This window comes from Trematomus bernacchii, unplaced genomic scaffold (genome assembly GCF_902827165.1).
Source record: "Trematomus bernacchii unplaced genomic scaffold, fTreBer1.1, whole genome shotgun sequence".
Taxonomy (NCBI): Eukaryota; Metazoa; Chordata; class Actinopteri; order Perciformes; family Nototheniidae; genus Trematomus; species Trematomus bernacchii.
This window is the reverse complement of record NW_022988088.1, coordinates 5,944-20,000: the sequence shown is the minus strand read 5'-3', so window position 1 is coordinate 20,000 and position 14,057 is coordinate 5,944. Positions and strand designations below refer to the sequence as shown.

Below are 14,057 nucleotides of genomic sequence, written 5' to 3'. Positions count from 1 at the left end.
GCGAGGCGGTAAACAGCGGCGAGAGGCCGTACACATTGACCAGAGTGTGTTTGGCTCCAGCATTCAGCAGCATCTCACAGATCTCCGCGTTGTTTTGAGTAGCAGCTTCGTGTAGGGCCGTGAAACTCCAAATACAGGGAGTGTTGACGGCTGCACCGTGGTTCAACAAGGCCGCCACTATCGCGGCGCTGCTCCTCTCACAGGCTGCAGAGAAACCAGAGTTTATTGAGGGAAATATCACCAGTCAACTACATACAGTATCACCATTTCAAACCCCTGCCCTACAGGATAATCCGAGTTCAGATCGTTATGTTGGTTATCTTAATGCCCAAATAAAAACCGTCAGATTTACCTTTGTAGAGCGGTGTCTCTTTGTCATAGTTGGAGGTATTAGTATCAGATCCCTTTTCCAGGAGCACCTGAACGCATGGCAACTGGTCTTTGCTGACAGCGACCATCAGAGCCGTCTCCCCGTGCTCGGTCCGCTTGTTGATCATCCCCGGCTGAGCTGAGCACGAACACGAGAGAAACTGTGTGTGAGAGTGTGTGTGTGTGTGTGTGTGTGTGTGTGTGTGTGTGTGTGTGTGTGTGTTGTGTGTGTGTGTGTGTGTGTGTGTGTGTGTGTGTGTGTGTGTGTGTGTGTGTACCTGACAGCAGTACTCTCAGACAGCTGTCCTGCCCGTACCATGCCGCCTGGTGAATGGCGAGCCAGCCCGGTTTACTTGGAAGCATCAGGTTTGTTTCCTGGACCATCGTCAGTGCTTTCACTTTGCTAACATCCCCGACACGGACCGCTCTGAACAGAGGCTCCTCCTCACTGCAGGGAAGAGACACATCAGGTACAGGTGAGATAGGTGAGACAGGTAGAACAGGTGGTAAGGTGAGACAGGTCAACAGAACTGGACTCACTCCACAGGTTCTGGAGCGATGTGGACCAGACTGCCATCAGGTCGGCGATACGCCACCATGCTCTTCCCAGCTCCCGTCATGAAGCGACTGACGGTCCCATCAAACGTCTTCCTGTCACAGTGACACAAAGACAGCAGCCAATCAAATCCCAGACACTGACCCAACATCCAATCAGAGCATAGACACTGACCCAACATCCAATCAGAGCTTAGACACTGACCCAACAGCCAATCAGAGCTCAGAATATGACTCAACAACCAATCAGAGCACTGTCAACACCTTATTGACATGCATACAATGCAAGTTTGAGTGGTGCAGGAATAAGTCCTGAAGCCCTTACATGAGTCAGCTTTTTTAGTCCTTCCGGTTTGCTTGTCTTGTAGTCAATGGTTTTCTGAATGTGTTTTTGGTTGTTAGCCTGAAATAAGGTCTGTGGTTAATAAGAGACCTTTGTAATACCCCACTGGTGAACGTCTGAAAGTTCTGAGGGTTTTAAAAGGTGGTCGTTAAAAGGTAATAAATGAGACTACTGAACGTCATTAAGCCAACATGGAGGGGATCAGGCAGATGCTGCCTTCAGGGTCCACTACAGAAATAGGACTTCCCTGCACAACGCTATTGTCACTGCTGAAAGAAAGAAGAGGAACATCCATTTATTAGCTGATACCAGCGTTCTGAATGTCAGTGCCATCTGCCCGAATGAAAGTCAAACAAAGAGGAAGAGGAAATAAAACCATGAGGTCACCTACGGGTCAGGAGGCTCTTCACTTGGAGGATTGTGGGAGCTGTGGTTTACAGGTGGATTGTGGGAGCTGTGGTGTACAGGTGGATTGTGGGAGCTGTGGTGTACAGGTGGATTGTGGGAGCTGTGGTGTACAGGTGGATTGTGGGAGCTGTGGTGTACAGGTGGGCTGTCCGTCAGACTGCGTGTGATGGCGAGCTGCAGCAGCTCTTCATCACTCAGGTTACATGGAGACAGAATAATCTTCAAGTAGTAGCCGCCATGCTGGAGCTGTGAGGAGAAACATCATAAAACAGACACCAGCACTGACTGTATACATGTCTGTTGGTGTAAAGCAGCACTGACTGCATACATGTCTGTTGGTGTGAAGCAGCACTGACTGCATACATGTCTGTTGGTGTGAAAGCAGCACTGACTGCATACATGTCTGTTGGTGTGAAGCAGCACTGACTGCATACATGTCTGTTGGTTGAAGCAGCACTGACTGCATACATGTCTGTTGGTGTGAAGCAGACTGACTGCATACATGTCTGTTGGTGTGAAGCAGCACTGACTGCATACATGTCTGTTGTGACAGCACTGACTGCATACATGTCTGTTGGTGTGAAGCAGCACTGACTGCATACATGTCTGTTGTGTGAAGCAGCACTGACTGTACATGTCTGTTGGTGTGAAGCAGCACTGACTGCATACATGTCTGTTGGTGTGAAGCAGCACTGACTGCATACATGTCTGTTGGTGTGAAGCAGCACTGACTGCATACATGTCTGTTGGTGTGAAGCAGCACTGACTGTTACATGTCTGTTGGTGTGAAGCAGCACTGACTGCATACATGTCTGTTGGTGTGAAGCAGCACTGACTGCATACATGTCTGTTGGTTTTGAAGCAGCACTGACTGTATACATGTCTGTTGGTGTGAAGCAGCACTGACTGTACATGTCTGTTGGTGTGAAGCAGCACTGACTGTATACATGTCTGTTGGTTGAAGCATCACTGACTGTATACATGTCTGTTGGTGTGAAGCAGCACTGACTGTATACATGTCTGTTGGTGTGAAGCAGCACTGACTGTATACATGTCTGTTGGTGTGAAGCAGCACTGACTGTATACATGTCTTTGGTTTGAAGCAGCACTGACTGCATACATGTCTGTTGGTGTGAAGCAGCACTGACTGTATACATGTCGTTGGTGTGAAGCAGCACTGACTGTATACATGTCTGTTGGTGTGAAGCAGCACTGACTGATACATGTCTGTTGGTGTGAAGCAGCACTGACTGATACATGTCTGTTGGTGTGAAGCAGCACTGACTGTATACATGTCTGTTGGTGTGAAGCAGCACTGACTGTATACATGTCTGTTGGTGTGAAGCAGCACTGACTGCATACATGTCTGTTGGTTTGAAGCAGCACTGACTGTATACATGTCTGTTGGTTGAAGCAGCACTGACTGTATACATGTCTGTTGGTGTGAAGCAGCACTGACTGTATACATGTCTGTTGGTGTTGAAGCACCTGACTGCATACATGTCTGTTGGTGTGAAGCAGCACTGACTGTATACATGTCTGTTGGTGTGAAGCAGCACTGACTGTATACATGTCTGTTGGTGTGAAGCAGCACTGACTGCATACATGTTCTGTTGGTGTGAAGCAGCACTGACTGTATACATGTCTGTTGGTGTGAAGCAGCACTGACTGTATACATGTCGTTGGTGTGAAGCAGCACTGACTGTACATGTCTGTTGGTGTGAACAGCACTGACTGCATACATGTCTGTTGGTGTGAAGCAGCACTGACTGTATACATGTCTGTTGGTGTGAAGCAGCACTGACTGCATACATGTCTGTTGGTGTGAAGCAGCACTGACTGCATACATGTCTGTTGGTGTGAAGCAGCACTGACTGCATACATGTCTGTTGGTGTGAAGCAGCACTGACTGCATACATGTCTGTTGGTTGAAGCAGCACTGACTGTATACATGTCTGTTGGTGTGAAGCAGCACTGACTGTATACATGTCTGTTGGTTTGAAGCAGCACTGACTGCACATGTCTGTTGGTGTGAAGCAGCACTGACTGTATACATGTCTGTTGGTGTGAAGCAGCACTGACTGCATACATGTCTGTTGGTGAAGCAGCACTGACTGCATACATGTCTGTTGGTGTGAAGCAGCACTGACTGCATACATGTCTGTTGGTGTGAAGCAGCACTGACTGTACATGTCTGTTGGTGTGAAGCAGCACTGACTGTATACATGTCTGTTGGTGTGAAGCAGCACTGATGCATACATGTCTGTTGGTTTGAAGCAGCACTGACTGCATACATGTCTGTTGGTGAAGCAGCACTGACTGTATACATGTCTGTTGGTGTGAAGCAGCACTGACTGCATACATGTCTGTTGGTGTGAAGCAGCACTGACTGCATACATGTCTGTGTGTGAAGCAGCACTGACTGCATACTGTCTGTTGGTTGAAGCAGCACTGACTGCATACATGTCTGTTGGTGTGAAGCAGCACTGACTGTATACATGTCTGTTGGTGTGAAGCAGCACTGACTGTATACATGTCTGTTGGTGTGAAGCAGCACTGACTGCATACATGTCTGTTGGTGTGAAGCAGCACTGACTGTATACATGTCTGTTGGTGTGAAGCAGCACTGACTGTATACATGTCTGTTGGTGTGAAGCAGCACTGAATGCATACATGTCTGTTGGTGTGACAGCACTGACTGTATACATGTCTGTTGGTGTGAAGCAGCACTGACTGTATACATGTCTGTTGGTGTGAAGCAGCACTGACTGCTACATGTCTGTTGGTGTGAAGCAGCACTGACTGCATACATGTCTGTTGGTGTGAAGCAGCACTGACTGTATACATGTCTGTTGGTGTGAAGCAGCACTGACTGCATACATGTCTGTTGGTGTGAAGCAGCACTGACTGCATACATGTCTGTTGGTGTGAAGCAGCACTGACTGCATACATGTCTGTTGGTGTGAAGCAGCACTGACTGTATACATGTCTGTTGGTGTGAAGCAGCACTGACTGCATACATGTCTGTTGGTGTGAAGCAGCACTGACTGCATACATGTCTGTTGGTTGAAGCAGCACTGCTGCATACATGTCTGTTGGTGTGAAGCAGCACTGACTGCATACATGTCTGTTGGTTTGAAGCAGCACTGACTGTATACATGTCTGTTGGTTTGAAGCAGCACTGACTGCATACATGTCTGTTGGTGTGAAGCAGCACTGACTGTATACATGTCTGTTGGTGTGAAGCAGCACTGACTGTATACATGTCTGTTGGTGTGAAGCAGCACTGACTTATACATGTCTGTTGGTTTGAAGCAGCACTGACTGCATACATGTCTGTTTGTGTGAAGCAGCACTGACTGCATACATGTCTGTTGGTGTGAAGCAGCACTGACTGTACATGTCTGTTGGTGTGAAGCAGCACTGACTGCATACATGTCTGTTGGTGTGAAGCAGCACTGACTGCATACATGTCTGTTGGTGTGAAGCAGCACTGACTGTATACATGTCTGTTGGTGTGAAGCAGCACTGACTGTATACATGTCTGTTGGTGTGAAGCAGCACTGACTGCATACATGTCTGTTGGTTTGAAGCAGCACTGACTGCATACATGTCTGTTGGTGTGAAGCAGCACTGACTGTATACATGTCTGTTGGTGTGAAGCAGCACTGACTGTATACATGTCTGTTGGTGTGAAGCAGCACTGAATGCATACATGTCTGTTGGTGTGAAGCAGCACTGACTGTATACATGTCTGTTGGTGTGAAGCAGCACTGACTGTATACATGTCTGTTGGTGTGAAGCAGCACTGAATGCATACATGTCTTTGGTTGAAGCAGCACTGACTGTATACATGTCTGTTGGTGTGAAGCAGCACTGACTGTATACATGTCTGTTGGTGTGAAGCAGCACTGACTGCATACATGTCTGTTGGTGTGAAGCAGCACTGACTGCATACATGTCTGTTGGTGTGAAGCAGCACTGACTGTATACATGTCTGTTGGTGTGAAGCAGCACTGACTGCATACATGTCTGTTGGTGTGAAGCAGCACTGACTGTATACATGTCTGTTGGTGTGAAGCAGCACTGACTGCATACATGTCTGTTGGTGTGAAGCAGCACTGACTGCATACATGTCTGTTTGTTTTGAAGCAGCACTGACTGTATACATGTCTGTTGGTGTGAAGAGCACTGACTGTATACATGTCTGTTGGTTTGAAGCAGCACTGACGGCATACATGTCTGTTGGTGTGAAGCAGCACTGACTGTATACATGTCTGTTGGTGTGAAGCAGCACTGACTGTATACATGTCTGTTGGTGTGAAGCAGCACTGAAGCATACATGTCTGTTGGTGTGAAGCAGCACTGACTGCATACATGTCTGTTGGTGTGAAGCAGCACTGACTGTATACATGTCTGTTGGTGTGAAGCGCACTGACTGTATACATGTCTTTTGGTGTGAAGCAGCACTGACTGCATACATGTCTGTTGGTTTGAAGCAGCACTGACTGCATACATGTCTGTTGGTGTGAAGCAGCACTGACTGTATACATGTCTGTTGGTGTGAAGCAGCACTGACTGCATACATGTCTGTTGGTGTGAAGCAGCACTGACTGCATACATGTCTGTTGGTGTGAAGCAGCACTGACTGCATACATGTCTGTTGGTGTTGAAGCAGCACTGACTGCATACATGTCTGTTGGTGTGAAGCAGCACGACTGTATACATGTCTGTTGGTGAAGCGCACTGACTGTATACATGTCTGTTGGTGTGAAGCAGCACTGACTGCATACATGTCTGTTTGTGACAGCACTGACTGTTACATGTCTGTTGGTGTGAAGCACACTGACTGTATACATGTCTGTTGGTGTGAAGCAGCACTGACTGTCATACATGTCTGTTGGTGTGAAGCAGCACTATGATACATGTCTGTTGGTGTGAAGCATCACTGACTGCATACATTCTGTTGGTGTTGAAGCAGCACTGACTGCATACATGTCTGTTGGTGTGAAGCAGCACTGACTGCATACATGTCTGTTGGTGTGAAGCAGCACTGACTGTATACATGTCTGTTGGTGTGAAGCAGCACTGACTGCATACATGTCTGTTGGTGTGAAGCAGCACTGACTGTATACATGTCTGTTGGTGTGAAGCAGCACTGACTGCATACATGTCTGTTGGTGTGAAGCAGCACTGACTGCATACATGTCTGTTGGTGTGAAGCAGCACTGACTGTATACATGTCTGTTGGTGTGAAGCAGCACTGACTGTATACATGTCTGTTGGTTTGAAGCAGCACTGACTGCATACATGTCTGTTGGTGTGAAGCAGCACTGACTGTATACATGTCTGTTGGTGTGAAGCAGCACTGACTGTATACATGTCTGTTGGTGTGAAGCAGCACTGAATGCATACATGTCTGTTGATGTGAAGCAGCACTGACTGCATACATGTCTGTTGGTGTGAAGCAGCACTGACTGTATACATGTCTGTTGGTGTGAAGCAGCACTGACTGTATACATGTCTGTTGGTGTGAAGCAGCACTGAATGCATACATGTCTGTTGGTTTGAAGCAGCACTGACTGCATACATGTCTGTTGGTGTGAAGCAGCACTGACTGTATACATGTCTGTTGGTGTGAAGCAGCACTGACTGTATACATGTCTGTTGGTGTGAAGCAGCACTGAATGCATACATGTCTGTTGGTGTGAAGCGCACTGACTGTATACATGTCTGTTGGTGTGAAGCAGCACTGACTGTATACATGTCTGTTGGTGTGAAGCAGCACTGAATGCATACATGTCTGTTGGTGTGAAGCAGCACTGACTGTAGACATGTCTGTTGGTGTGAAGCAGCACTGACTGTATACATGTCTGTTGGTGTGAAGCAGCACTGACTGCATACATGTCTGTTGGTGTGAAGCAGCACTGACTGCATACATGTCTGTTGGTTTGAAGCAGCACTGACTGCATACATGTCTGTGGTGTGAAGCAGCACTGACTGCATACATGTCTTGTTGGTTTGAAGCAGCACTGACTGTATACATGTCTGTTGGTTTGAAGCAGCACTGACTGCATACATGTCTGTTGGTGTGAAGCAGCACTGAACTGTATACATGTCTGTTGGTGTGAAGCAGCACTGACTGGTATACATGTCTGTTGGTGTGAAGCAGCACTGATGCATACATGTCCTGTTGGTGTGAAGCAGCACTGACTGTATACATGTCTGTTGGTGTGAAGCAGCACTGACTCACCTGTCGTGTAAAAGCTTCTCTTTATTAATCCAGCGTTCCCTTCAGCGTTCAGAAGAGAGAGATTCTGTCTGTGCTGCAAGTCAGGGGGAAGGGGGCGGGGCTTCTGGGTATTTTAGGAGCTGCCATGTCAGCGGAGCGACCTCTAGAGTGACAGACAGACCTCTAGAGTCACAGACACCTATATAACTACAGCAGAGGGAACACCACAGAAGAAGAATAGGGCCTCTTTAAGTAAACATAGTTCAATTAGAGTGTGGTGTTGTGTGTGTGTGTGTGTGTGTGTGTGTGTGTGTGTGTGTGTGTGTGTGTGTGTGTGTGTGTGTGTGTGTGTGTGTGTGTGTGTGTGTGTGTGTGTGTGTGTGTGTGATTTTTAGATTCAGCTGCTGGAAAGTGAGCAGTGGAGGTCAGAGTGTTGAACCCTAACACAGAGCACTGAGCCGAGTGGTTGCAAAATGAGTGAATCAAAGACCTGTGGCCCTGTGTGTACCTGTATGAAATCCGGGTATCATTTGTTTATTATCTGTAGATCCTCTTTAGATACTAAGGTCTGTATACGATCTGTACTTTTGTACTGTGATTTTAATCCGGAAAAATTAGACACATAGATTATATGATGGGTTTGACTCCTTTTTATTTTAAACTCCAGTTATACAACACAGAACCAGAGACACATAAAAATCGTGTCCAAATGTATTTACAACAAACAGCTGTTGTAAAAAAAAAAAAAAAAACAGAACGGAGAAGAGAGAGCGTCTGCGGGATCTCTGGTGATTGGGACGCACCCCCTGATCTAAACGTAAATAAACAGTCCATCATTTTAACGCAAAGACCAAACTGTGAGGCAGCCAAGCACTTCCTGGGATGGGACTGCCAAGCTGCTGCTGTAGTTTGAATAGCCGTTGTTGGCAAGCCAATGAGAAAGTACCTCCCCTCCCTCGGAGAGGAAACATGGTATCATCCCCAATCCGGGCAGGACGGTGTGAGACGCTCAGGTGCTCTGCAGAATCAAACCGCTAACCTATTCACTACACATTAGTCCCTGTCCGCTCACTTTGGGCTTCAATAACAAAGGCTTGTTTCCACAGCTGCTCGTGCTAATTTAGCTAATTAGCTATCACTTGTGCCCAGAGTTTCTGACCACCACACACACACACACACACACACACACACACACACACACACACACACACACACACCATCACTGATGTCTGTTCAGGGCCCGCTCTTGTAACTCCCATGATGAAAACCTGAACTGGATCGTGTGCTTACGCAGACCCAGGAAGCGTTAGTGTTGCTGAATGACCTCAATGTGTGTGTAACAGGTTCAACAGGTGAGCTGTTCCAGGTGTAATGTCCTAATCTAAGAAACTCGCCAACTGCAAAGCTTATTGACCTCCTCAATAGCTTTAATACGATACGAATAATAAACCATTTGTCCACCAACTAGCTCCGCGATCCTTACGATGAAGCCTCCACATGTGTACCTGTCCACATGTACCGGTCACATGTACCAGTCACATGCACCAGTCACATGCACCTGTTTACCAGTACCAGTCACATGTACCTGTCACCAGTACCAGTCACATGTACCTGTCACATGTACCAAGTCCCACATGCAACCGGTCACATGTACCAGTCACATGCACCTGTCACATGTACCAGTCACATGTACCTGTCACATGTACCTAGTCACATGCACCAGTCACATGCACCAGTCACATGCACCTGTCACCAGTTACCAGTCACATGTACCTGTCACCAGTACCAGTCACATGTAACCTGTCACATGTACCGGTCACATGCACCGGTCACATGCACCGGTCACATGTACCAGTCACATGTACCAGTCACATGTACCTGTCACATGTACCTGTCACCAGTACCAGTCACATGTACCTGTCACATGTACCTGTCACCAGTACCAGTCACATGTACCAGTCACATGCACCGGTCACATGTACCAGTCACATGTACCTGTCACATGTACCAGTCACATGTACCTGTCACATGTACCAGTCACATGCACCAGTCACATGCACCAGTCACATGTACCTGTCACCAGTACCAGTCACATGTACCTGTCACATGTACCAGTCACATGTACCTGTCACATGTACCAGTCACATGCACCAGTCACATGCACCAGTCACATGCACCTGTCACCAGTACCAGTCACCAGTACCAGTCACATGTACCAGTCACATGCACCAGTCACATGCACCAGTCACATGTACCTGTCACCAGTACCAGTCACCAGTACCAGTCACATGTACCTGTCACCAGTACCAGTCACATGTACCAGTCACCATGTACCTGTCACCAGTAACCAGTCACCAGTACCAGTCACATGTACCAGTCACCAGTACCAGTCACATGTACCCGTCGCAAGGTGCCGTCGCAGGTGACGTCGTAGTGCAGGAAGCGGACAAGTCTGACAGGAAGTGGCAGCGTGTGGAGCCGTTTGAGTCTTTGAACGGCGAGCAGACGTCTGATCTCCAGCCGACAGAGCTGCATCAGAGGATGAGGAGAAACTGAAAAGAAAAACAGACGGCAGGTTAGAGAACACACCTGATCAATGTTGACCCTGCCCCTACACTGCAAGCCAATCAACTGAGGCTTACACAGAAATATTTATATCAATGTAAACAACCATTAAAAGACACTCAGCCAGCTGCACACGATTTAGGGTAAGGGTTAGCTGTGACCATTTCATGTCCTTGATTCTTACCGGCTTTCAGTTTGGATCTGCGCCCAGGTCGCTGTGAATCTCCAGGACCTCAATCAGTCGGGAGCAGAGACGAACATGTCCGACGTAGTCCAGCAGCAGCGAGATGATGTGGACCGGCGACATGGCAGAGGGGTCAGGACAGGAAATGGCCTCACAGAACTGAAAAAGATAGAGGAGACCCTCTTATAATCCTAAGACCAGGTTCATATGTGTTCAGGCAAACAAATGGGTAATCAGTGATGATCAGCTTCATAGAGGCGGGTAACATGGGACCGGCTACATCAACAACAGGTTTTATCATCCTTGTTACGGTGGAGAAGAAAATAGGTGGTTTGGTTGCCTTGACTATAAAAAGTGTTAGGGGATGTTTCTGGTTTCAAGTTTTACTTTTTTCCCCACTACTTTGAGGACAACGCCCACTTTTCTTGCCTTTTAGTATCAGAAAAGGGTGTTACATGCTTCAGTTTGGATATTTCTGATTCACATGAATGCAACGCTGCACTGACCTGCATTTCCTCGTTGGGAAAGCCGACGGCTGGACGGCCAGATGTGGTTTTGTCCGTACGGACAGTCGAAAGCAGCACCCGGCGTCGCAACCGTTGTCCAGCAGCAAGTTTGAGCATGGGGCAGTGACTCCATCCTCAGCAGGATGGCTGCCGGTAACGAGGACGACTGGGGTGGGGATCTGAACGTTGGCGTTGGCAACCAGTACCTCAGCAGACAGTGCGGCCATATCTATCCGGCCCAGCCGCACAGCGATGAGCAGCGGGTTGAACAAATCCAGGTTGGGGGTCGGCTTCCGGCCTCCAGCAGCATCTCGGCCGCCTCCAGGTTCATGTTGTGGACGGAGAAGCAGAGCGCCGTGCTCCGCCGGTCCTTGTACATAATGGAGAAGGCCTCCGATAGCTCGGAGTTGACCTCAAATCCAGACTTGATCAGCAGATCCATGATTTCATCCTGGTTCTTCTCTGCCGCAATGTGCAGAGGACTAGATGCCGCTGTGCTGTACTCTGACCATGCTGGTCACCTGGATCAGTAACGACACGATTCTGGAAATACACAACACATCTGTCAGGGGGGCAAGGGGGTCTTCATGGAGACTAACTCACACCACCAGACCTATTTTTACTTTAGACAGAAACAAGCTGGAGACAGGAAAACAAATACTGTATATACTGAAAAAGGGTTAGTCTGAATCGGAACACCTGATTGGTAGAGCCCCTGGCAGATTGTATATACTGGTTTAGGTTCAAATGAGGTCTAAATCAATGAGAGAGAGCTGTCTCACACCTGAAGTGGTTGTTCTGAACAGCCACATGAAGAGGCAGCAGGCCCGACTTCATGGAGCGGTTAGCATCTGCCTTCAGAGAGAGCAGCACCTCCACCGCGGAAACATGGCCGTTCTTACAGGCTTCAAACAGTGGCGAGGCTCCGTCTGCCGCCTGGCCATCTACATCTGCACCTAAAAGGAACAAAAACCCCTTTAGAAACCCCTTAACATCAGCTCCTGACGGACTCTGATTGATGGGCAGGTGCGTCGGCTCACCTTTCTTAGCAAGCAGCTGGATGATGTCGGCATGCCCGTGCTGTGCAGCGATAAAGAGAGGCCGGATGCCGTAGGACGTTTTTGGTCTGGAAGTGGGCTCCGGACTCCAGTAACATCCGCAGAGCTTCAACTGGCCGTTCATGCAGACTTCATGAAGAGCGCTGGCTCCCTGAGCGTTGGACCGGTTCACCTGAGCCCCACCCCTCAGCAGCAGATCCACAATGGCCTCGTTGGGTTTCTCACAGGCTAAAAACAACAACAATTAAACCAGAGAGCGGTTGGTCACATGTTTCTGTATCGCAGACCGTGGACTGACCACGTCCCCCAATGATTATGGATTACGGTTTTGAAATCTCAAGTCTGCCGTTTTTCTCTGTCAACATTAAATGTAGTTTTTAAGGAAACGAGGCAGCCAGGTCTAGTTGGTTATCTTTGATTTGTCCAACTCCCTAAAGATGCTTAGATGCTTAGTGTTAGGAAGAAAATCTCCTAAGAGTTTGGCAAAGTTTTTGACTTATTTAACCAGAGGCATTTGTGCTGGATATCAGAAAGGATGAAGGTTTAACAAAATGTTTTGTCTTCACTTTCAGATCCTCCGGCTCGCCCTGAGGGTGATATCCAGTTTCAAAACCTACTGAACTTTAGAAAACTCTTATATTCTTACAGCACGGAGCCTTGTAACTCACCGATGAACAGCGTCGTCTCTCGGTCCTTGTTGGCGATGTTTGGGTCGGCTCCGTGCTTCAGGAGGAAGTCGACACAGGAAACGTTTCCTTGTCCAGCGGCCAGCAGCAGAGCGCTCTCACTCTTCAGACTGCATCGGTTCACTGAGTCGGGAAAAGCTGAAGACGGACACAAAGGTTAAGATTTATGTCACCCAGTGGCGTCACCCAGTGGCGTCACCCAGTGGCGTCACCCAGTGGCGTCACCCAGTGGCGTAACCAGTGGCGGCGCCAGAGCATTTTTGTTGGGTAATCTATGGTAGGGCTAACCCATACAGTGGTGGTGCTCAAGTCAGTATTTGCAATGTAATTACATACACGCTATATAGCCCCCCTTGACAGTGAAACGCCACGCGTGAGGTTTAGATTATTTCCTTGTCTCAATCAAAATTGAACTGTATGAAATAAAACGGCACATTTGTCTTGTAGTAAATAAAAAGGGATCACTGTGAACGTGACGTATGATAGTACACGTTGAAGATCCAATGGGGATACTGAATGGCGGTTTCAATTGATCTCAATCAATAAGGCATGACGCAGATCCAACGTTGCGTTGCTCTGATTGTCTGTAGGTCTATTCAAATTGCATTCGGAGGCATTTTGATCTGACCGCGGCCGCGCTGATATTTTAAACGCCAGAGAATTTCCACACCTTTATGTATAAAACTCCCCCACTACTTAGACTATTCCTTGCACCCCTCTTATAAGCATAAGCCCGAATGGTCTCAACCATATTGGATCAGTAACGTGCACTTGTTGTTACAGCAGGATCAGTTTGTGTGCTGTGGACACGACCCGTATATTTTCGCAATCCGTGTTCTCAACATTTAGCATTTTGCTTATTATTTAATTGAATTTGCATCACTTTTTCATGTGGGGCTAAGGTGGGGCTAAGCCATTTCTTGGTATGGCTGTAGCCTACCCCAGCCATACCCTGGCGCCGCCACTGGGCGTAACTATCGACGGTGCAGCCGGTGCAACGCACCGGGGCCCAGAGCCGGCCAGGGGCCCATGCAAAATAAAATAAAAAAGTAACCAAGCACCTAAATTAATTTGTAATTTGTCTGTCCAATGACCTTGCTCCCTTTCATGCAGGGCCGGTCCTTAGCATTGGTGTTATAGATGTTAGCCTA

The 14,057-nt window shown here is 47.9% G+C and overlaps 1 protein-coding gene and 1 pseudogene across 1 annotated transcript in view; both read right to left on the bottom strand.

Moving 5' to 3' along the window:
• Window positions 1–2,624, bottom strand: part of LOC117474941 (ankyrin repeat and SOCS box protein 2-like) — a 6,216-nt gene extending 3,592 nt beyond the window's left edge. Inside the window, exons 1-6 of the mRNA XM_034120976.1 lie at window positions 2,616–2,624; window positions 1,659–1,921; window positions 910–1,020; window positions 648–817; window positions 353–508; window positions 1–204 (exon numbers count right to left, since the gene is read on the bottom strand). The exon at window positions 1–204 is cut by the window's left edge and continues 42 nt beyond it. Of these exons, the coding sequence (XP_033976867.1) occupies window positions 1–204; window positions 353–508; window positions 648–817; window positions 910–1,020; window positions 1,659–1,921; window positions 2,616–2,624 (913 nt within the window). The remainder of the gene's footprint in view (window positions 205–352; window positions 509–647; window positions 818–909; window positions 1,021–1,658; window positions 1,922–2,615) is intronic.
• Window positions 2,625–10,075: 7,451 nt separating this feature from the next.
• Window positions 10,076–13,044, bottom strand: LOC117474943 (annotated as a pseudogene).
• Window positions 13,045–14,057: the final 1,013 nt, after the last annotated feature.